We start from the raw sequence: 26,010 nt of genomic DNA, 5'->3' as shown, positions 1-26,010 counted from the left end.
CTTCTCCCATTGAGTCAGGTGTAGTGGGGAGGGTTAGCTGTGTGCAGTGTGGGGCATGAGTGAGAGGTTGAGAGAGGAGTTGGTAGTGGGCCCAAGGTATCCCCAGTTGTGTCCGAGCCTGAAGGGTTTAGGTGAGGGGGTACGGAGGTCTCAGAAGGGTTAGGGAACCCCCAGATAGTTGGCCTAAGTAATGCCTGAAAAACAGGGCGTGAGGGTTACTGTGTGGGGAGGAGATGTCACTGTTTGTGCTTGGGTTACGGTGTGTTGGCAGGAAAGGTGGCGAGTTATTTAGTAGTCATGAGGACATGACTTTTATTTGGTGGAGGGAGAGTGTAAAGAGGGTTTCTTCTTTTTGTTAACTAGCAGGAATGCTAATTTACTGATAACGAGAATGGTATTCCTTTGTAAACCAAATGGGGATTAATGTTCTTTCTTCTGAGTCTGTAAGCTTTTGTTGACGGGCTTTTGGGCAGATCGGCGCGAGGGGGTCGAGAGAGAGGACGCAATGCTCTAAGCTGGGCGAGGATCGGACCCCAAAGGGGGGTCCGAGGCTGGGAGATTCTCCGAGGACGGAGGAGGGGATGAAGCTAGATGTGCTTGGTTGACCACTCGGAGGGTCCTGAGCTGTTTGGAGAGTCGAGGAGTTCGGAGGGTCCTGAGCTGCGAGTCGAGGAGTTCGGAGGGGATCGAATGGTGGCCAGAAGACTTCAGTAATTGAGCTCCAACGGCTGTGCACGAAGTGGTTTGGACTTTGATAAGTTTGGCGCCTTTTCTTTAATTTTCTCTTCATATATACTGTATCGTTATTAATCACTTAGTTATAGTAACCTTTATAAATTGTACTCATTTACTTGTATATGGTGTACTGTCTGTTTGTGGGTGAGGCGGGGACATCACATAGCATCCACACCAGCTGATTACCCAGGTTGGCGGGGCCGAAGGCTGCTTCCCCTAGACAAGAATGAGCTGAGCGAGCCTGAGGCGACCCAGGGGGTTACAGATAAAAAAACCCTGAGGTATCAATTCCAGATTAATATGTACCCTTTTGCTGAAAGGTCAGATCAGCGTTAGCTGTCTATGTTCTGGAGGCATTTACCAGGAGTGAGTCAGCACCTTCAGAAAAAGAAGTGGAAAACTGGTACGGGTACAAAGAACAAAGAGATTTTAGATACTTGAGAGATGCATCAGCCTTTTAATAGCTTTATGCAGTATGAAACAAGTCAAAATTGGGTATAACTTTAATGCTGATTCAACAACTGTCCTCAGATTTTATTTGAATACAACCTGTCAGAATTATGTTCCCACCATCTTCCCATGTCTGTCTGTTTCATGTACCAGAGACCACTGACTTCACAAAAAGTGAAGTCAGTGGATTTAGTGCATTTTAAAACTCAAAACAGAGTTGTAGATTTAGATTTGGTTTATTTTGTGTTGCATTTTTACTGAGGAAATTATACAGTGCTTCAAATATTAGTCAATACATATGAATGTGTCCAGGTGAAATTCTAATGCAAATTATTTTAATAAATTATAGTTCATAATAGCTATGAAGCATTGACGTGCTTTTGAACTCTAAACAATATTGCAATTATTGCTAATGTTTCATGGAGTCTTAAGATTATATGTTGTGGTACACAGGTTTATTACATATAATGAAGTGTGAATTCCACCAGTATGGTGTTATGTTTGATTATTGTGATATCAAAAGGGGAAAATAGCCACTTGAGTTGTTAAATTTCACAGTGGCACTTAGTTTTTTTTATTTAAGTACCTAAATAAGTAAAGTTTTGTCATGGATATTGGAAATTCAATGAAAATCAGCTAAAGAACTGTCAAGTTAAATGATCAAGACATACTTCTACACAAGGCTTCGTTATATAGACGAGACTAATGTATGATGTGTTACATATTGTTTGATTTCCTGTTCAGAGGAGCCTTGCGCACTCTTTTGCTCTCCCCTGGGGAAAGATCAACCGATACTGATCTCAGAAAAAGTGCTAGATGGAACGCCATGTGGCCCACATGAAGCAGACATCTGTGCTAATGGCACATGCCAGGTATGTACAATAACAACAGAAAATAGCATCGGTTACGTTCAATGATGCAAATAATCATTTTTTACTCTCTTTTGAAATGTTCAGGTAATATTTTAACAGGCATAAACAACTGCAAAGCTGTGTACTTTAAAACAATAATTCAAAACTATAGAAACTACAATTCCAGCTGTTTAATATTGATAGAAATAATTATACATACTCCTGAATCATAGAATTGGAAGAAAAAAAAGTCCTAATGGCAGAAGAAATTTATGTTCTTGGATATTCTGCTGGAGATTTTTTTTTACAGCCTTCAGCATTAAAGGGATGCTGGATTATCATTTCTCAATTGAACTCATTTCTTAACACCACATTTCATTGAAGTTGCCAGGATTAAATACTGATACACTCAGGAGCTTTGCACTAAAGATCAGAAATAAACTTTTACTTAATTATTTTAACATTGTTTAACAAATTTTAAAGTTGTTCAAGTTTTAATTTCACATCATAAATAAGGAATACAGTTTTATTCATAAGTTATTCACTTGGCCAGATGTATCCTAGGATATCCACTTTGTTGACTACTCGTTAAAAGGCACAAAGAAAATGCAAAGCCACGTTTTTAGTGTTGTCCTGTTATGGTGTCATTCAACACTGCAGCTACCTCTTCAGGCCAGGAGGTTCAGACTAACCATGAGGCAACCAGTTACACTAATCTCATCTCATTTGTTCCCCAACATTGCCTTCAACATCTCCCAGAATTGACCACTCACCTGCACACCATAGACAATTTACGGTGAGCATTTCATCTACAACCCATATATTTTAGCAACGTAGGAGGAGATCAGTGCACCAGGAGAATATGGAAATTCCGCACCAACAGCACCAGAGAAAGGCATTGAAATCTGGTTGCTGAAGCAGTGAGGCAGCAGCTCCACAAGCAATGCTGCTCTGTTATCACAACTTAGATTTTCCTACACTGAATATCTTTACAAAAAGAGGGAAAAAGGAGATACTAACAATTTGACATGCTTAAAGATGAATAAATCCCCCAGCTTGACCAAATGTGTCGTTTTTATTTAAGAAGGCTACAAGGACAAGGAAGTGAACTACAGGCTGGTGACGGGAAGTTTACTAGAGGGATTCGGTTGGACAGGATTTATTTCCGTTTGGAAAGACAAGGACTAATGTGGGATAATCCACATGGTTTTGTTTGTGGGAGATTGTGTCTCACAAATTTGAAGTGGTTTTTGAGAATGTGACCAAGAGGGTTGACGAGGGCAGAGTGGTAGATGTTGTCTACATGGATTTGGACAAGATCCTGCATGGTAAGCTGATTTGAAAGATTAGAATAAATGGGGTCCAGAGTGAACTAGCATGATAGGAGGTTGGAGGCAGATGCTGGTTGTGGGGTGTTGCATTTTTAGATTGGAGATCTGAAAACAGTCCTCCATCCCATATTGTTTGTTACACATATTAAAAATTGGAAGGTAACACTAAGTGGCCTAATCAGTAAGCTTACAGATGACACACAAACTGGTGGTATGGTGGATAGTGAAGAAGGTTGTCTCACATTACACCAGAATCCCGATTAACTGGGGACATATGCAAAAGAAAATAATGGAATTTAACACAGACAAGTGTAGTTAAACCAGACCAGGATATTCACAGTGAATGGTAGGGCCCTGACAAGTGTTACTGAACAGAAAGACCTCAAAACTTTCCATAATTCCTTGAAAGTGGTGACGCAGGCGGACAGAGTGGTGAAGAAGAAGTATCATATGCTTGCCTTCAACAGCTGAGGCACTGAGTGTCGGACTTGGGGCACCACTTTACCACTGTAGTTCTACAAGGCTGCATTCTGCCAGCTGCTCAACTGCATTGCCCCTGCTTAAACCAATTACGCAAAGCCTTGTGAAAAATGTAAATCAATTCAATTGGGAAAAAAAATTAAGCATGATACCAAAAATTAAACTTTAATCTGGTATAAAGCTAGGATTTGTAGTCATCAAGATACAACATAATTTTTCCCCAGCCAAAGATTTGTTTGTCAGATATGCAATTCATAAATTGATCAGAAATTCACTTATTGTGCAAGTCATATGATGTAATTTTAGAACATGTAAACTTTTGAAACAAATATATTAAAACAAGAAGTCTTTATTTATATAAATGTTGCTGGCCTAAAATCAAACCAGATGACAAACACAAATAACAGATCAGTAACTACACTTATGAAGTGCAGATTTTTTATTAAAATATTCATATATCTTTGGTGAATTTAAATCCAGCCATACTTTTTAGTGCTGTGGATTGCCAAGTGTTTAAAAATGAGCACCTTTGAAGTACTGCATTGAATGTTCTTGGACTGTCTGACTAAAAATAGTACCAATAGAAGGCGAGTTCGGCAAAGTTAAAAAAAGTGACAACAATACCACTATAATTTCAATGATGTTGATGTCAAAACTGTTATCAAACAAATTTATGAGGACTTTTTATTGCAAATTACAATAGATGTCACATGGTAGACATCCCAAATTTTAGCCCTATCTATTGTAAGTACTTATTCATGATGAACTAACCTCAGGTGTTTACATCATAAGAAAGGTATAAAGACTACATATACCACAAGAAATTATTCTTTTTGCAGATAACCATGATGAAAACCTTATTTTGGAAGCAAAGTATTACCATCACTAATACAAGCATGTTTTCAGATAAATTACACAACTACTAAAAACTCAGCTTCATAACAAAAGAACAACAGATTGTATTTATAGTTTTTATAACAATCGTCAAGCTTGGCTTTGCTGGGATTCTCTAGTGTTACAGCTAGTCAGACTTGGTGTTCGATGAGAGACTCATTTCACAGTAGTGTTCTCCCCCTTCAAAATGAAGTTGAATAACATTTTTAAATTATTTTACCTTTGTTTGATTTTTATTAAATTGTAATAAACTGTAACTTTGTGCTTTAGTGGATTTTATCTTTTTAATCTGTTAACCTGTTTACATTTACATAAATTTTAAGTTTTCAAAGATATTTCAAATTGTTTAAAAAAAAATCTCTCACCCTTGATATTAGCCAATCCCCATGCCCTGCTTTGATTCCAGTATTTCCTGCTCTGTGTCACTTGAGGCTTAGTCTCTTGATCTTTGCTAGGCTGTTCCAAGATCCAGAGACGCGGAGAAATTCCATCGTGCATTTGTGTGAGGCAAATGCGCAATTATGGAGACCAGTGATTTAATTTGCTGGATCCAGAATAATTTCCACCATTGTAGATGACCACTGTGATCACCTTAAAAACCATAGAGTGATGCAGCACAGAACTTAGCCCTCCACCGTCTCAATGCTAACATTCAAGTATCTACCAGTGTTTGCCAAACTTTTTTAGGTTACTGCCCCTTTGGCTCCCAGACCACATCCCCACTCTCCCTTTCCGGCCATTACATTAAATCTATGAAGAGTTGATTTATGATGCACAGTAAAATAGGAGCTGCAAATTCAAAGCAGTGACAAAAATTTGGAAAAGTTATTCAAATATATATAAAGCTTCAAATAAAATCATGCCTTTATTTAATGACAGTAAAAACAATTTTCACCAAAAATTTTACTGCATACATTAGTAGTCAACTATCCACTACTTCATTGCTTTGTCTCCTTTCAATGAGATGGATGGGTTTGGTGCAGTGATGTCAGCTTCTCAACGTCAGGCTGAATGTCACTCAGAAGGAGTCTCAGATCCCCTCATTCAGTAATTTTCACTCTGTCTCATTGCTTTGAAAGAAGTTGGGTAACTGCACTGAAACTGCACTCACTAAATATGATGTTGGATAGACTCTTAAAAATATCTTGATCTTTTTCCACAGTGCACGATAAAGTTCAGAGATTCCTTTCTACAACTAAAAGTTTGATTATTTGAACCTTCACTTCAGCTCAAAGTCATTTTGTGGCAAGATTAGTTCTTCCTCCATCGTTCCTGTTAACTCCTCATCATAAGTGTTCAGGAATTCATTTATTACCCAATCTGGAACATGCATCAAGAGAAATTCCAAAAATCTCTCTTACATATCTTTATGCAGCTCACCCAGGTGGGTGCAGCATATCTGAAGATCATCATCTGGTATTCTTTCTTTCTCTTCCAACTCAGAGAGGCTAGGAAATTCGAAAATATTGCAAAAGCCAATGTTGTAAATAGGGTTAACATGGACAGAAATGTGGAGATGACTGACTTGACTTTGATAAGATTCACATCATCTCCTTGCAACTGAAGAATGAATTCATTAAACTTCATGAATAATTCTGACAAATAAGCAGGGTCAATCCTAATATTCTTGAGTTGATTACAGAATGAAGCATTCGAGTCTTCAAAAAATTGTATCACCGTTTGAAAAAGCGCGTAAGAGCATCATAGGCATTTTCACTTTGAGAGCCACCAGACTTCTGTGTGCAACAGCAAGCATTCAAACTGTTCATCACTCTCAAAACAAAGTTCTCAAAATAGTTGAGAATTAAGAGCTTGAGGCTTGACTTTATTTACTGCTGTGATAACAGTATTTAATGATTTGTACAGCCGGTGACATAGGTTTCTTGCAAACAGATGTTGTCTGTAGATTACACAATGAATGTTAAATATGTTAGGTACAACCTTTTTCAAGGAAGTAATGACCTTACTGTGGTATCCTATCATTGATGGTGCCAGAACTATTGCACAAGCAAAAATGTTGGCGAGCGGAATGTCCTTCTCTTTGAAAACTTGCTCAACAACCTGAAATATTGAATCCCTCTTTGTATCTTTTACTAGTCTGATTGAAAATAACAAATCTTGAACCTTGATTTTGTCTTTTATAAAGCAAACATAACCAAGAAGTTAAGATTCATTGCTTGTCAAAATTGACTCATCCAACTGCAGAGCAAATTCTGTTGTCCTTGTTAGGTTGCAAAATGTGTTTTCCACATTCCCAGAAATTTCATCTATTCGTCTTTGAACAGAGTTGCTGTTGAGTGGAATCACTTTAATTACTTGGCCTGGTGACTTGTTCAAAATTGTACTCAGAACCTTGCTTACTGCTGGTAGAATCAGTTGTCTCCAATTGTATGGAAATTTCCAGATTTAGCAATGAGCAATGAAATGTATGAAGCATCTCTGTTTTGTTTTGAAGTGCTGGCAAATGTGTTTTTAAGTGTTTCCAATTCTGAAAGCTGTCACAAAGTGCCTGAAAATAAGCCAAGTTCTTATTGCTTTATTAGAGTATATTGTCTTCAACTGTTCGATGGTTTCATTGTCTCATTTGAAAAAATCTTACACACAACATGCAAATTGACTGCTGTTGGTTACCTGGTGCTGGTATAAATCCTTTTTCAGATACTCCACACTACACTATCTACGCTTCTTTGTCATTTTGGGTTGTTTCTGCCATTTTTGTTAAAAGACACAAGACATAGAACTAGAATTAAACCACTTGGTCCACCGAGTCTGCTCATATTCGTCTCAAACCCATTTTACTGCCTTCTCCTTGTAACCTTTGATGTTCTGCCTGATGAAGAATATATCAATCTCCACATTAAATATACTCACTACCTTGTCCTCCACAGCCATCCATAGCTGTGAATTTCTCAAATCCATCACCCTTTGGCTAAAGAAATTCCTCCTTATCTCTGCTCTAAATGGGTGTCCATCTATTCTGAACCTGTGCCCTCTGATCATAGATTCACTTACTATAGGAAACATCCCCTTCATATCCACTCTATCTAGGCCTTTAAATATTAGATAGTTTTCAATGAGATCCACCCCCCCCCCCACACACATTCTTCTAAACTCCAGCAAGAACAGGCCCAAAACCATCAAATCTCCTCATATGTTAATTGTTTCATTCCCAGAATCATTCTTGTAAACCTTTTCTAAACCCTTTCCAATGCATTCACATCTTTTCTTAGATAAGCAACTGAAAACTGCTCACCATACTCCAAGTACAGTCTAACCAATGCGTTTTAAGACCTCAGTGTCACATTCTTGCTCTTTTCTCCTTGTCCCCTTGAAATGAATACTAACATTGCATTTGCCTCCCAAGTCCCTTTGCACCTCTGGTTTTTGAATTTTCTCCCTGTTTAGAAAATAGTCTATAGCTTTATTCCTTCTACCAAATTATATGAACATACACTTCCCTACACTATTTTCCATCTGCCACTGCTTTGCCCAATCTGTCTAAGTCTGTCTACAGATTCCCTGCTTCCTCAACACTATCTGTCCCTCCACCTATCTTGGGCCTACTTTATCATGCGCCTCCAAGCACCCCGAAGCCTCATCCTTAATAATGGACCCTAACATCTTCCCAACCATCGCTAACTAGCCTATAATTGCTCCCTTTTAAAGAGTGGTGTGTCATGTACAATTTTCCAGTTCTCCCGAACTGTTCCAGAAACTAGTAATTCTTTAAAGATCATTACTGATGTCGCCAGAATCTCTTCAGCTCCCTCTTTCAATTATGGGGTGTAGTCCATCTGGTCCAGGTGACTTATGTGCCTTCAGGTCTTTCCGAGGACCATCTCCTTAATAATAGTGATTGCAGTCTGCCCCTGATACTCACAAATTTCTGCCATACTACTAGTGTCTTCCACATTGAAGATACCACAAAATACTTAAGTTCTTCATTCATTTCTTTGTCCCATTACTACCTTTGCAACATCACTTTCATTGGTCCAATATCCATTCTCACCTCTTTTTTTACTCTTTATATAGAACCACAGAACATTACAGCACAGAAACAGGCCTTATGGCCCCTCTTGGCTGTGCTGAACCATAGATCTGAAAAAAAAAGTATCCCCTTTTATGTTATTGGCATGCTTTACCTTCATATTTGATTTTTCTTCTCTACTTATGGCTCTTTTTTTAGCTGCCTTCTGTTTCTAAAAGCTTCCCAATCCTCTAACTTACCACTAAGTTTTGTTGTATTATATGCCCTCTGCTTTTATGCTGTCTTTGCCTCCCTTGTCAGCCACAGGTCTCTCATCCTCCCTTTAGAATACTTCTTCAACTTTGGGATGTATCTATCCTGTGCCTCCCGAATTTCCCCTGAAACTTCAGCCATTGGTGTTCTGCCATTATTCCTGATAGCTTTCCTTTCCAAACAACTTTGGCCAGCTCCTCTCTCATGCCTCTGTAATTCCTTTCACTCCACTGTAATTCTGATACATCTAACTTTAGCTTCTCCCTCTCAATCTGCATAGTGAATTCTATCATATTGTGATCACTGTCTCCTTAGGTTTCCATAACTTGAAGGTCCCTAGTCAAATTTGGTTCATTACACAACACCCAGTTCAGAATTTCCTTTCCCCTAGTGGGTTCACAGCAAGCTTCTCTAAAAAGCCAGCTCGTAGACATTCTACAAATTCCCTGTCTTGGGATCCAGCACCAACTTGATTTTCCCAATCTACCTGCATATTAAAATCCCCCATGACTATCGTATCATGCATATCACGTCTGTATGCCATGCATTTTCTATCTGGTTATGATTTATATTCCACATTCTGGCTACTGTTTGCGGGCCTGTATGTGATTCCCATCAGAGTCTTTACCTTTGCAGTTTCTGAGCTCTACCCACAAGGATTCTACATCTTCCAATCCTAAGTCACCTCTTTCTGAGGATTTTTTTTTTCACTTTTCAACCAACAAGCAACCCCAGGCCCTCTGCCTATCTGCCTGTCCTCTCAATAAAAGGTGTACCCTTGGATGCTAAGCTCCCAACTATGATCTTCTTTCAGCCACATCTCAGTGATGGATTAACGACCATGGTCAATCACCTTTTGTTTACTTCCTGTGTCAAGCTCTGTGGTCAATAAAGGGGAAAGTTCTGACATCTTCACAGCTCAGGCAAAACCAGACTCTTCCTGCAGGTGCATAAAGTGGAGTGGGTGATATCTTGATTGGAGCATATGCTAAAGAAGTGTAGTCAAGTCCATTTGAAAGGGCAGGTTCTGAACTTTACTCCATTGAATGCCATATCCTAATTCACAGGAACTATGTCACTGTGTGATTATGGGAATTGTCCTATACTACAGTAGTGAACAGCAATGATCTCACTACATTAACACATTTTTTCAGTCCAGATTTCTCATGATATGGCAAATACAGAAGTGTCATGTTGCTTTTCAACAACTATAATGCGCTTGAGCCAATTCCAACAGAACGGTGGGTTAGCAAGAGATGAGGTGATTATGTGATCATTGTAATCAATTATGGGGCAATGAGGATCAAATGGTTTTAATAAGTAAACCATGTCTTAAATTAAGCCTGTAATCCCTCAGCAGCCTGCCCTTGTTACCGAGCACCCTCCACACACTGCCCCCAGGAGCGTGATATCACCCACTTAGGGAACCATTGGTCTATACTAGTCCCATTTACCAGCACTTAGTGTGTGACCTCCTGTATCTTGACAATTCAAGCGGCCATTCCAATGCTTCTTAAATGTTGTGAGCACCTGCCTCCACCATCTTTTCAGGCAGCATGGCCCAGATTGGAACCATGCTTTGAGTATAAAAATATTTCTCAGCAATTTCTTATCAAGTAGATGTCAGATTATTTATCCAGCAGACTGCCTGGTTGATCTTCAGGCAGCTCGCTTTACATGAGATCTTCTAAACCAATGTAAAAACCCCAGAGGGACTGAAATTCTGCAATTAGCTGGCGCCACCACCTGGATTCTTAACCATGCAGTTTAAAGAACAAAAAGGTTGAAAGCTTCACCCAAAAATGAAATATTGTGGAATCACTCTGTAGGTTAGGCAACATCTGTGGAAAAAGAGAAAATGAGATATCATGTCATGTTAAATCAGAAGTGGAAATGTTAACTCTATTTCCGCTTCTAGTTGTAAATTAGATGGCATAGCTATCTCACAGCTCTACTGACAGAGATTTGATTCAGACCTCGGGTTTGCACATTCTTCCTTTGATCTTGTGCATTTCCTCTGGGGGCTCTGGTTTCTTAATATCTCCCAGAAATTCACACTGGTTACCCCAACCATGTAGGTGACTAATGGACGAATCTGTGGGTCATTAGTAGGCATGTGTAAGGGAATAGGTTGGAGGGTAATAAGTTGAGGAGTAAGATTGATGTGAATGCACTGAGGATTAGCGTAGAAACAATGGACTGTATGACCTTCAATTGTGTAGAGAAATATTATATCTATATATCTATATCTGTATCTATATATAGATACCTATATCTTCCAAGATGGGTTGGTGTTCTGAGATGATGAGAGTGGTCACCAGTTTTCCTCTGGGATAACCCCTGCGAGAGGCACACTGGTGTAACTAGTAAAGCTGCTGCCTCATGGATCCAGTGACTAGGTTCAGTCCTCTCCTGCAGTGCTACCCATCTGGAGTTATACATTCACTCTGTGACTGTGTAGGGTCCGTCCGATACATAAGTATTGCCCCCCACATCTCAGAGGATCATCTATGTAAATATAGTTTATAGCAGTGCCCTGGTGCAATTATGAAGGAAGTACAGCAGTACCTCTACTTCCTTAGGAGTTTGTGAAGATTCGGTATGACATCTAAAATTTTGATAAGCGCCTATAGAGGTGTAATGGAGGGTATATTGACTAATGCATCACAGCCTGGAATGGAAACACCAATTCCCTTGAACAGAAAGCCTTTAAAAAGTAGTGGCCATGGCCCAGTTCATCACGGGTAAAGCCCACCCCACCGTTGAAAACATCTATGTGAGCCCAGTCCATCACAGCTAAAGCCCTCCACACCAGTGAAACATTTATATGAGGTCATTCTTGCACTCTGCAATTAGGCTATATAAAGAATCAACCTTTAGCTGGGGAAGTGATAACATCCTCCTGTTAGACTGTTTATGGTAATTTATTTCTTATTCTTTCTACTTCTCTTCTAATATTTCTATCTGTGCACGTGTAATGCACTGTAATTTCCTTTGGGATCAATAACATACCTATCTACATGAAATACTGGTTGCATCACAACATAAAGCAGCATTCATCATCAGGGATCACCACCTATCTATGCTTTCTTTTTACTACTGTCAGCAGGAGGAAGGTACAGGAGCCTCAGGACTCACATCACCATGTTCAGGAACAGTTATTAACCCTCAACCATCAGGCTCTTGAACCAAAGGGGATAACTTCACTCAACCTCAAATGTTCCCACAATCTGTGGGCTCACTTTCAAGGACTCTTCATCTCATGTTCTCGATATTTATTACTTACATATTTATTATAATTCTTTTCTTTTTGTATTTGCATAGTTTGTTGTCTTTTGCACACGTGTTGAATGCCCAAGATGGTGTGGTCTTTCATTGATTCTGTTGTGGTTATTATTCTGTGGATTTATTGAGTATGCCCACAAGAGAATGTCTATGGTGACATATATGTACTTTGATAATGTATTTTCTTTGAACTTTGATTTCAACAGTAATGTAGGATGAGCTCTGTGTGTATGATAGATGGTGTTAGTAGGGTGGGCAAGTTTAGATGTTAGAACGCATTGCCATAGGGCTGATTTTCAAGCAGCTGCTAGACCTCTGTTTTTGCTTTTCTATAAACAGTAGATAAAAATGATCTCACCCTTAAATTTTTTCCTGCTTTCATCTAGATGAACATGAAACTTCTGGTTCTACATTAATTATAAGTGTATTAGACATTACAGTTGATTTGTAGAAAATGTCAGTGCTAGAACAACTGCATTATATTTAGTGCCTCAAACATATTACTAATGTCCCTTATAACTGAATTCATCTATCAACTTCAAAGACAACTTACTTTGTGAGTTTAGAAAAGAACGAGGTATGAAATGGGACATGGCAAGCGCCAAAACAAAAAACTCAGGACAGCCCCTTATTTGAAGAAACTGTGAAAAAACAAAAACTAATTGAGAAAACTGCTGAAGTGCCCTTCATTTATTTGGGACACAATGCCACTTAACAAAGGTAGATGACTTGCCGAATAGTTTTTAAACAATGTCAGTTGTGTGTGTTTGTGTTCAAAAGCAGTGATTTTTGCCACTGATAGTTGATGAAAAATAAGTAGTAAGACAATTCTGAGCTATTTTGCTTACTGTGGTTTCAAGCATTCAAGCTTAAAGGTACCAGAAATGGCCTAGAGTGAAAATGAAACAATTTCACTACTTCACTAATTTAGGAACTATGAGGAATTTGAAGGTATCAACAATCATCTTGAATGTTACAAAATGATGAAGATTTGGAGGACTAATAGCAGTGTATGAAGGCAGGCCATTATCTTCACTAGGTATCTGCACTGATTTTGTTCATTTACAGTCAATCAAAAGAGCATGACAATGTACACTTCTTTGATAACTATTAAGAACTAATACAGAGGATATATGGTACTGTAGTACTATTTGTACTGTTCTAGTTTATTTTGTAATTCATTTGCCCAGCTTTTCTTTTTTATACTTTTTAAAATATTTTCATGAAACTTCAGCTCATTGGGGCAGCCATTTAATTGGGCCAAAATATACTGGTTCCTCTGTGTCCCAATTAACTGGAATCCACTGTATTTGTAACTATTAGCAGGTTATTTACAACACATACTGTCAAAACTAAAAGGAAGTTCAGTAGGTTGCATCCATTGAATAATATGGGATAAATATTCCAGATTATCAAATAGACATGTTCATGAATACGGCTACAAAGAACAGTTTGTTCAAGACTACATCAGTGTCATAAATAGTGAGTTTCAGTAAGATAATAAGTAAGGATCTCATAGGTAGCAAATTGGCGGCCCAAACCTCCAGGACACCATCAAAAAGGCAACTCGTGTAAGCAGCTCTGACAGAGTTTGGCAGCCAGCAGACTTTGTAAGCAGTATGAGCTCTAATTGACCTTTGCCGTCTGGGGTCTTCCTGAAACTCTCACCACTAGTTCAAGATCTCTCTCAGTCAGATCCATGTGGCAGCCGCACAATATATTCCAAACAAAATCATGAATTGGCAACACGCAGTTGTCAATGTGAATCAGGGCCTGGGATGTCGGAACATTCATGGACAGCAACAGATCGGAATGTTTATCTGCAATCTTAATGAAAGGAAGGCCTCCTCATTCCCAGAAGAAGAGTTGGGTTTTCACGTTTAATTTTAATATCACTGATATTTAGAAGCATTTAAAAGCTATAAACATTGAAGTAAATGGAATAAAAGATAATTATTAAGTATTTTCATAACATTTTAAAAGTAAGTTTAACCATAATCAGAATGTAAAAACATTAAAAAGAGCAAAATAATTAAATGAGGTAAACTACCCTCTTCTATGACCTTACATCTTTGCATTGTAATTCTCACTCTAAACAAGGGAGTCATGGATACTGTCCAGGATCTGTGTGGTAATTCAGTTCCAGTAAGACTGGGATACTGTCCCACGCTCCTTATGAAAACCAAAGGCAGAAATCCTTTTCAAACATGTGCACAGAGTACTAGACCTAGTGCCCGTTGACTGGAACTATCTAGTCCATAAAACATAGGAATAGAATTAGGCCATTCAGCCCATCAAGTCTGCTCCACCATTCCATCATGGCTGACCCTGGATCCCACTCGACCCCATACACCTGCCTCTCGCCATATCCTTTGATGCCCTGACCAAACAGGAAATGATCAACATCCACTTTAACTATACCCACGGACTTGACCTCTACCACAGTCTGTGGCAGAGCATTCCACAGATTCACTACTGTCTGGCTAAAAAAAAATCCTCCTTACCTCAATTCTAGAAGGTTTCCCCTCAATTCTATTCCCTCAAGTTCGGGAAACTCCCAACAAAGCTGTCAAATGCTCCTCATATGTTAACCCCATTCATTCCCAGAATCATCCCAGTGACCAATAACAACAATTCCTTTCTGAGAATGTGTCCCAAAACAGTTGAAAACATTCCAATGTGACCTGTCTAGTGTATTATAAAGGCTCAGCATTATCTGCTTGCTTTTATATTCTATTTCCCTTGAAATAAATGGCAACATTGCATTTGCCTTCTTTATCACAGACTCAACCTATGAATTAACCTTCTGGGAATCTTGCACGAGGACTCCGAAGTCCCTCTGCACCTCTGTAGTTTGAACCTTTTACACATTTATATAATTGTCTGCACTGTTGTTCCTTTTACCAAAATACAGTATCATACATTTCTCAACACTATTCCATCTGTCCATTCTTCTAATGTGTCTACTTGAATCGCATTTCTTCCTCAGTACTACCTACCCTCCAGCTATCTTCATATCTTCTGCAAACTTTGCCAAAAAGCCATCAATTCCATTATCCAAACCATTGACAAATAATGTGAAAAGTAGCGGTCCCAATACTGACCCCTGAGGAACACCACTAGTCACTGGCAGCCAACCAGAAAAGGCCCCTTTTATTCCCACTCGCTGCCTCCTGCCTGCCAGCTATTCTGTTATCCATGCCAGTATCTTTCCTGTAATGCCATAGGATTTTATCTTGTTAACAGACTTATGTGGCACCTTATCAAACACCTTCTGAAAATCCAAGTAAATGACATCCACTGCCTCTCCTTTGTCCACCCTGCTTGTTACTTCCTCGAAGAATTCTAATAGATTTGTCGGACAAGATTTCCCTTCATAGAAATCACTCTAATTGACTTATTTTATCATTAGTCTCCAAGTACCCTGAAACCTCATCCTTAGTAATAGACTCTAGTACTTCCACAACCACTGTGCTTAGGCTAACTGGCCTATAATTTCCTTCCTTTTGTCTTCCTCCCTTCTTAAAGAGTGGAGTGACACTTGCAATCTTCCAGTCCTCCAGGACCATGCCAGATTCAAGTGATTCTTGAAAGATTATGACAATGCATCCATTATCTCTTTAACAACCTCAGGACTCTGGGATGTAGTCCATCAGGCCTATGTGACTTATCCACCTTAAGACATTTCAGGTTGCTTAGGACTTTTCCTTTGTCATTGTAATAGCATTCACTCCAGCATTCTGATATGCATGGACCTCCAGCACACTGATAGTGTCTTCCACGGTGAAGACAGATGCAAAGTACCCATTAAGTTCATCTGCCATTTCTTTGTCCCCCATTACTACCTCACCAGCATAATTTTCCTGTGATCCAATATCAACACTCACCTCTTTTGGTTCATCAAATCTATTTCTTTCTCTCCCTATCGTACCCTAATAGATATCTCCAAAGTTTTCTATTTTTAGTTTAGATTTTTAACTCCTCATTTCTAATGGAATGTTGTCCTATAGTGTGCATTCACTATTGACGTAATGTTTGTGATTATGCAAATTGATCTGAACAAAGACTTGAACCATTTTAAGAAAAACTACCATTTCATTATAAGTGCATTTTTATGGCCAAACTGCCACACACACAAAACTAGAACTGCTTACAAGGTATAAAGCTCCCCTTTTCTTTCCTTGTATAAAATGTCTACATTCTATTATATATCAATACCATTTAATTTGTGACTTTGAAGCCGCAAGTACCTTAATTGCACCTTGAAAAGTTTTACATCATGAATTAGTTGTGGTGCAAGTAAATCTTGTCATTAAGTTTTCACAATTTCATCTTATCCTTGCAGATAGCTATAAAATATGGCCTGCAACTAGTTTGGAATATGTTCTGGAACTGAGTTTTAAATGGTTCAGGAGCCATGTTTAGCCATTTGTCAGGTCAGCTTGCTGCCAAGAGAGCAAGATATCCCACAGCTTGCAGGTTTGAATAGTTGCAGTTTCTAGCCACAGTAAGTATGCCTGATCTGAAACATCCGCTGCCTTGCAGCTGTATACACTCATAGGGAAGGATCCAAACGTAAACCTCAAGGGAAAATCCGGAGCTGGAGTCCCTGAAGCAGTCCTACCTTGAGTTCAATGTTGACTAGCAACCCCTGTGATAGCACTGGTGCCAGACTGTAGCAGTCTGCACTGTTCCCTTGAACTTATTAGTTGCATGGAGAGGGGGCGCCTCATGCAATGGCAACAGCTTGCTCTCCATTTTGTACTGCCCTGACTTGTGTATCGACTATGTAGATAGCTAGGACTCAACATCCATGGTCAAATTCGACCAAAGGAGGACCTCCATCAAAGTGTATCACGCAATACTTACTGTAACAAATCTTGGCAGAGCTCCCATGGAAATTGTCTAGTTTGACCATATTTTCTATGTCCTATATGCTCAAGAAGGAACTGGGAAGTAAGACGTCCCCTTTTCCCAGACCAAGTGCATCATTCCTGAGCCTTTTTAAGTTTTCACAGCAAAAGGTATTATGGCAAATTTGAAGTTCTCAGAGATTCAGATAGCCAAAATGAATAGTGTTACCTCTTCAAAGCTATTCTGAATTTATCACTGAGCACTCTGATACATCTTTCTGTTTAATTGAAGTCTCACTGTTCAGGAATGAATTACTCTAGCAGTAGCTAACACTGCCCAATAGGAGTGAATACTATAAAACTGGATTTTAACCTTGACTGTAACAGGAAGGGAAGGACAAGAATCAAACCAAGTCAGGAAGTTGCAGCTGGTTTTAGGTATGAGTATAACTTACCTAATTCCTGCGCCCTTTTAAGTTTCCACAGCTAGCATTTTGCTGTGAAATCTTAAAAGGGCTCAGGAATTATGCATTGGGTCTGGGAAAAGGGGACGTCTTACTTCCTAGTTCCTTCTTGAGCATATAGGACATAGAAAATATGGTCAAACTAGACAATTTCCATGGGAGCTCTGCCCAGATTTGTTACAGTAAGTATTGCATGATACACTTTGGATGAACGCCCTCATTTGGTCGAGTTTGACCGTGGACCTCAAGGAAATTTACTCATATCCAGGTGATATGAGGAAAATCCCTGAGATTCAAATAACTCCACAGAATTCATTTTACCTGGGCCTTCAGGTGGCTGAACAAAATTGAGCTATTTGGCCCCACTGGTACCACAAGAAAAGTAACATAATGTTTAGGTGAATAATTCTGTCTGCTGCTCTTCCTGTTGCCAATGACAGGGATTGTAATTGGGGTCCAGTTTTGATATATTTAAAGGGAAAGATTCTATTACAGCAAATATCTTTTCTTCTGACTGAAAATGTTAAGTTAAAAGGGAAAACTAAGGGAGAGAATTGGGAACTCAGTGGGTCGATCTCCTGGGTAATGGTATCCAGATGCTTGATCACTGAGTATGGTTATGTTCACTCCTGAGATTCTCTGGAGATAGACAAACAATATTACAAAGGACATACAGTAGAGTGTAATATAAACAGTAATGTGTCACACGGGGATAACTATCTGTCATTCAACAAGAAATGCTTTTTGTTTTGCAGAAACTTGGTTGTGATGATATACTAGGATCCTCTGCCAGAGAAGATCATTGCGGAGTTTGTAATGGGAACGGAAGATCTTGTAAAGTCATCAAAGGAGATTTCAATCACACCAGAGGGGCAGGCAAGTTGGCTTATTTCTGCGAACATTAAGTATTTCTGGTCCACAGAGTCTTTTCTGATATGAATTACCATCACTTAAAAGATTTCAATGTATTAGGTGTCTCAGCTGGAAAATGTTCCCCAACCATGTCCTCTGGTTCTAGATTCCCTAGATATGAGAATATCCACCTTGTTCTGCCTGTCAAGGCATTTAAGAATTTTGTAACTTGTGATGTAACTAAGTAGGGTCATCGAGCAATGCAGCACAGATACAGTCCCATTGCCCCAATGAGTCTATGCTGACCACATTGTGTACCTAGTTAGTCCCAGTTTCCTGAATTTTAGCCCATATCCTTCCAGCCCATTCCCCTCTATGTATCTATCCTAAGTGCTTCTTAGATGATACTCTTGCACCTGGATGAACACCATCCTCTGTCAGTTCATTCCTTATAATCACCACCCTCTGCAGAAAATGTTGCTGCTCAGAACCCTTTCAGATCTTTCTCCTTTCAACCTAATTCCATGCCCCCTAGTTTGGACTCCATTACATCAAGGAACCTGTTAACCTGTTTCTGTAAGGTTGCCCCTCATTCTCCTTCTTTCTTTTTCAATCTTTTTATTCAATTTTCAAAGACAAGTACATAGTGGACTTATTCTCCTTCATTCCAAGGAATGAAGACATGACCTGACCAAGCTTTCCCTATAGTTCAGGCCTTCCAATCCTGGCAACATCCTTGTAAATTTTTACTGTGCTTTTTCCAGTTTATTTATTTATTTACAGATATAGCACAGAACAGGCCCTTCGAGCTGCATTGCCGAGCCCTCCACCTACACTAATTACCCCACCAACTTAACCCCAGCCTAATCACGGGACAATTTATAATGACCAGTTAGCGCAATAACCAGAACGTCCTTGGACTGTGAGAGGAAACCAGAGCGCCCAAAGGAAACCCATGCGCACATGGGAAGGAAGGTACAAACCTGCTTACAGAGGACACCGGCATTGAAGTTCAAACTCCAAAGCCCCAAGCTGTAATAGTGTCACACTAACTGCTACGTTACCATGGTGGTCCAACCACATCTTTATTGTAACACGGTGACCAAAACTGTACACAGTACTTAAGAGTGGCCTCACCACCAACCTATACAATTGCAACATTGCGTCCCAACTCCTATACTCAATGCCCTGACTAAAGAGGTCCAGTGTGTTAAAAGTCCATTTCCCCACCTTGTCTACCTGTGATACAGCTTTGAACAAATTATGCATGTGTACTCCTAGGACCCTCTGTCCACTATATTACCCAGTGCCCTACCAGTCATAATGTGTCACATCCCATTTATCTGTATTGAAATCCATTTGCTGTTCCTCAGCCTATTTCCCTAACTGACCAAGACCCCCTGTAATCTATGATAACCTTCTTCATTATCAATAACACCTCTTAATTTTGTGTCATCTGCAAGCTTGCTAATCCAGCCTTGTACACTCGCATTCAAATCATTTATATAAATAATGAATACAAGGGTCCAAAGACCAACCCTTATGGCACACCTCTCGTCTCTCCTGAAATCCATAAAATTAATACAGTCCCAGTCAGTTCAGTCTCTTCTCATAAGCATCCCTAAAAGCAGTCTGTGTTCCCAAAGTGGCATCTATGTCTTTTAGGCTCATCACATCCTTCATTCTAGTCCATTTTGATGGAGCAGTGCTTCAGGAGGACTAACAGGGTCATCAAATTTGCCCGTTAGCTTGGGCCATTCTCCTTGTTCCCTTCCGCCTTCTGGAACAAGGAGCTTTTTGGCCCAAATGACCAGACTCAAGAACACCCTTTTGCCGATGGTGGTGAGAATTTTGAACCAATCATCTTATTCACAAGCTGCTTCTTTATGGTGCTGCCACATTCTCAGAGTTTGAATTCTATCTCTCTAGGTTATTTCATTATTGCCTCTTTTTGTTGTTCCTCAGACTGTTCTCCTTCCTGAGCTTTGCATGTCTTGTATTTATTACTATAATGTATACTTCTTACTCCGTGAACATCATAAGAGCGAGGGTTTCATTGCAAGGGTTTCTGCATGACAATAAACAAATCTGACTCACATTCTTGGGTAGGGAAACAATACACAATAGTTAAGGGCTTTACCAGCAGCTAAACTGAGGCAAGGCAAAAGACTATTTACTGTTAATGAAGGTAAAGAAGAAAATCTCAGCAACAGGGAAATGCTAAAGGCTCAGCTCAGAGTCTCTTTCAGCTTGAGATTGTAACCAGAATAGTTTCAATAGTCATGGAACATAATATTTTGTGGGAGCAGACAATGGGGTCTGGCCATTTCAATATTTAACCAGGAGGATATAATTACTCTGTGACATGAAAAATGTACATTCTATTAATGAGAATATTAGTTATGTTCTTTTGCAGCTCAAGTGAGAGCTGCCATTAAGTTATTAATTTGTCAATTTAGAGCTGATCGACTGACATGAAGCCCTTAAACCCAGCCCATGTTTTGCATTTATTTGTCTTACACATAATTGTGCTTCACTGATGTTCATCTCTGGAAGCATGGGTACTTTAAATGAAAGTAACTATGTCATCTAATTGGAATAACTATTGATTGCAAGTTTTAGCAGTGGAATTACTACAAATAACAATTAATAATGAATTAAGTGAAGTGGCATTTCACTTTCAAAACAGTATTTTCAAGGTAAGCTTTCATCATCCTGCTTATAGTATCATGTTACCTGAGCTTGATACCATTATAACTGATGCATTACCTGTGATTGAAAATCTGAAAATAAGCTTGAGGAACTAAACATCAGCTAATTAACCAAGACCAGAAAGTACAAGTATGGCCATTATGCTGTTTTTTGGAATGGAATATAATCGGTTAAAGATCTTTCCATACGGTTTCAAAGCATTACACTATTAAAACTGTAAATCAGTTTTGATTTTTATTTATTCATCAGCAACTTTAAATTAGATTCTCTGAGAACACCTTGCTTAATAATTAACCAAAACTCTTTGCTTCAAGTCTCACTTTTCAATTATGTTTCTTTATCAAAATGAAAGCCTCTAATGACTTTTATCTGAAACACTGAGTTACTATAATATTAAAGGAAATGCAGGAGCATGCAGATTGCATTTGCAGACTTTTTTATATTTGATATTTCTAACATGTTGCTAACATAGATTGCTGTGTTTGAATTGAATTGACTTGATTCCTTACATCCCTCATATACATGAGGAGTATAAATCTTAATGTTAAGACTCCATCTAAATATGCAATGAGCAATTTATAGTGGTTTGTAATAAATAGTATGTAGAACAGGACAGTCAATAGAACATAAACATACAATTGTATCAGCATGAGTTAACCCGTCTGATGGCCTGGTGGGAGAAGCTGTCCTTGGAGCCAGTTGGTCCTGGCTTTTATGCTGTGGTAACATTTCCCAGATGGTAGCAGCTGGAACAATTTGTGGTTGGGGTGACTCTGGTCCCTGATGATCCTTCAGGCCCTTTCTACACACCTGTCTTTGTAAATGTCCTGAATAGTGGGAAGTTCACACCTACAGATGTGCTGGACTGTCCACATCACTCTCTTGAGAGTCCTGCGATTGAGGGAAATACAGTTCCCATACTAGGCAGTGATGCAGCCAGTCAGGATGCTCTCAATTGTGCCCCTGCAGAAAGTTCTTGGGATTTGGGGGTCCGTACCAAATTTCTTCTACCATTGGAGGTGAAAGAGGCGCTGTTGTGCTTTTTTCACCACACAGCAGCCATGTACAGACCATGTTAGATCCTCGGTGATGTGTATGCCGAGGAACTTAAAGCTGTTCACCCTCTCAGCCCCAGATCCATTGATAAAAATAGGGGCTAGCCTGTCTCCATTCCTCCTGTAGTCCAAAACCAGCTCCTTTGTTTTTGTGACACTGAGAGAGTTTGTTTTCTTGGCTCCACTGTGTCAGGGTGATGACTTCTTCTCTGTGGGCTGCCTCATTATTATTTGAGATTAGGCCAATCAATGTTGTATCATTAACAAATTTAATTAGCAGATTGGAGCTAAGGGTGGTGACACAGTCATCGGTGTACAGAGAATTAAGGAGGGGGCTTAGGACACAGCTCTGAGGGGCACCTTTGTTAAGGGTCAGAGGGGCAGAGGTGAGGGAGCCCACTCTTACCACCTGTCGGCAATCTGACAGGAAGTCCAGGATCCAGCTGCACAAGGCAGGGTGAAGGCTGAGGTCTCTGAGCTTCTTGTTGAGCCTGGAAGGAATTACGGTGTTGAATGCTGAGCAGTAGTCCAAGAGCAGCATTCTCTGGATGCATAAGGATAGCGTGTAGAGCTGTGGCTATTGCGTCATCTGCCGATTGGTTATGTTGGTAGCAAATTGTAGGGGGTCCTGCATTTCCCATAATATACATATATTTATTGTAAAGATTGTATTTTTTAAATATAAAGGTACAAGTGTGGTGAACTACATATACCTGTCTGGACACGCCCCCTGCTGACTGCTCCTGTGGCTCCTCCCACAGACCCCGGTATAAAGGCGATTGGGGCCTGAGCCCTGCCCTCAGTCTCCATGATGTAGTATGGTGGTCAATTGCTGCTTGTTCTTTCTTCCAGTCAATAAAAGCCTATATCTCACCTCACGTCTCAGAGAGTTAGTGATGCTGCATCAACAGGATACTGGGAAAGATGTTCAGAAGGGTTATGCTACTCCTGGATGCTGGCAGATGCAGACAATGAGTCTAGTTGCTAATTTAGAACACAATTTAAGCATCTGCAGTCTCTTGTGTGACTGTAAAGTTAACCCAATTCAATTTCATTCTGGCCGGAGTAAATCTGAATAGAGGAGTAATGACAAATTAATACTGAATTTGAAGCGGGCACTTCAAACCATGATCCATGCATGTGTGCCTGATCTTTTCCCTGTGGCAGAAGTGCACCCTTTTTGCACAACACTCATTTCGATTTCAACCAATATAAATTGCTGCTTAATCCTTGAAGAAAGCTGCAATTAAATGAGGAACATTTCACTCCAGCTAGCTGCTTTTCTTGTTATAAAAATGGACACTCTACCGGCTTTAAAAGGGTTATCAAAATAGCTCCAGAACTGAATGCCAGTTGCTCAGACACCACCCAAAGTGCAGAGAGTTTAAAAGTTAACGGTAAGCATTTTCTCCAGCATGTTCCTGCTGGGGTATTCATTCATTGATGCCTCACAGGTGACACTGTCAATGGTGCTTATTATTGGAGGTGCATATATGTGCATTACTGGGCGCTCATGATGGATGAGGAACATGGGATAGGAAGCAAACGTGTCCATCAGTGAGGAGCCTATTCCCAGAGTCTTCAAAGATGCCACATCCTCTCTAGACCTCTCTAATTGACAGTGCATTTGTGGCTCAGGTTTTTAAAGAGATATGTGATATTCTGTCAAAGGACTGCCAGCCACACTCTTGTTTGAACTGCTGTCTCCATTGTGGACAATTTATCCCTCCTTGAATCGGTGCGGAGTAAAGTACCAAACACATCTTTGCATTATTCCAGACTTGGTTATCATCAATACGATGAATGCTTTTGCCGGACACCTGATTTGGCATTAGTGTTAAACGCAATGATGTTTTCATGCATCTGTTAAAAGCCCAGACCAGATCCTTTACAAATTTTGAAGTAGAGTTATCCACCTCTTCCATTAAAGAATACTCTCTGAGCCTCAATAGTGACAAAGAGGCTTACAGGAGTGATGTGGATCTGCTGGTTGATTGGCTTCATAATAACAGACCTGGTCTGTAAGACCAAGGGACTGATTCTGGACTTCAGGAAGGTCAAGTCAGGAGAAGGCACAGCAGTCCTCATTGAAGGGACAATGTGGAAGGGATGAGCAGCTCCATGTTACTGGGCATGGACACCACAGAGGATCTAGCCTGAGCCCAACACCTTGATACAATCTCAAAGGAGCATTCCAGTAACTCAACCTCATTAGGAATTTGAGGATATTTTATGTCATCAAAGACTCTTATAACTTTCTTCAGATCTATGGTAGAGAGCATTCTGACTGGTTGCTTTGCTACCTGGTATGGAGCCTCCAATGCATTCGATCACAAGAAACTGCAGGAGGTTATAGATTCAGTGGTTTCCATCATGGGCACAAGCCTCCTCCCATTAAGGACATCTTCAAGGGATCTAGATTTGAACATCACCAATAGTCTGTTCTGTTTCAACCACTTGACGTTATGGCCAGGAAAGCTCACCAATACCTCTATTTTTTTCAGGAGGCAAAGTAAATTCAGCATATCCCTATTAACTCTCACCGATATTTTAATATGTCAATGCACCATAATAAGTATTCTGTCTGGGATACATAACGGCTTGGTATTTCAACTGCTCTACACATGTCTGCAAGAAGCTGTAGAGTTGTGGTCAACACATCACAGGTACCAGTCTCCCCTCTGGTCTCTGTCTATAATACCCACTAACTTCAGTGAAACATCCAGAATAAGCAAAGACTCCACCCACTGTGGACGTTCTCTCGTCTTCCTTCTCCTATTGGGCAGAAGATAAAAGCTTAAAAATATGTACCACCAGGCTGAAGGACAGCTTCTAATCCCGCTGTTATTAGACCCCTGAATGGACCTCTTGTATAATAAGATGGACTCTTGGCTTCGCAATCTACCTTATTATTATCTTGCACTTTATCATTTCTGGCACTTTATCACCTAATTGGGGAGAGCCAACATGGCTTTGTGCGAGCAGGTCGTATCTTACCAATTTGATTGACCTCTTTGACAAGGTGACAAAAGAGGTTAATGAGGGTAGGGCAGTGGATGTTGTCTACATGGATTTTAGTAAGGCATTTGAAAAAGTCTCTCATTGGAGGCTAATCAGAAGATTAAGGTTCTTGGGCGAATTGGCTGTTTGGATTCAGAATTGGCTTGCACATAGAAGAGAGAGGGTAGTGGTTAAAGTGACTTATTCAAGTTGGAGGCCTGTAATTAGTGGAGTTCCGCAGGGGTTTGTGCTGGGACCTGTTCTGTTTGTGATGTATCTTTGAGGAGATTACAAGTAGGATAGATAAAGGAGATGCAGTGAATGTTGTATATTTGGACTTCCAGAAGGCCTTTGACAAGGTGCCACACAGGAAGCAGCTTACCAAGTTAAGAGCCCATGCTGTTACAGGTAAGTTACTAACATGGTTAGAGCATTGACTGATTGGTAGGAGGCAGCGAGTGGGAATAAAAGGATCCTTTTCTAGTTGGCTGCCAGTGATTAGTGGTGTTCCACAGGGGCCAGTGTTGGGACCACTTCTTTTTAAGCTGTATATAAATGATTTAGATGATGGAATAGATGGCTTTGTTGCCAAGTTTGCAGATGATACAAAGATTGGTGGAAGGGCAAGTAGAGTTGAGGAAACAAATAGGATGCAGAAGGTCTTGGACAGATTAGGAGAATGGGCAAGAAAGTGACAAATGAAATACAATGTTGGAAAATGCATGGTCATGCACTTTGGTAGTAGAAATAAATGTACAGACTATTTTCTTAATGGGGAGAAACTCTAAGAATCTGAGATGCAAAGGGA

The 26,010-nt window shown here is 39.8% G+C and overlaps 1 protein-coding gene across 1 annotated transcript in view; it reads left to right on the top strand.

Annotated features, from left to right (window-relative positions):
* Positions 1–26,010, top strand: part of LOC132394145 (A disintegrin and metalloproteinase with thrombospondin motifs 19-like) — a 379,896-nt gene that overhangs the window by 252,914 nt on the left and 100,972 nt on the right. Inside the window, exons 16-17 of the mRNA XM_059969941.1 lie at positions 1,930–2,057; positions 18,339–18,459. Coding sequence (XP_059825924.1) covers positions 1,930–2,057; positions 18,339–18,459 — 249 coding nt within the window. The remainder of the gene's footprint in view (positions 1–1,929; positions 2,058–18,338; positions 18,460–26,010) is intronic.

Source organism: Hypanus sabinus, chromosome 5 (genome assembly GCF_030144855.1).
Source record: "Hypanus sabinus isolate sHypSab1 chromosome 5, sHypSab1.hap1, whole genome shotgun sequence".
Classification (NCBI taxonomy): domain Eukaryota; kingdom Metazoa; phylum Chordata; class Chondrichthyes; order Myliobatiformes; family Dasyatidae; genus Hypanus; species Hypanus sabinus.
This window is presented reverse-complemented; position numbering and strand designations above follow the sequence as displayed.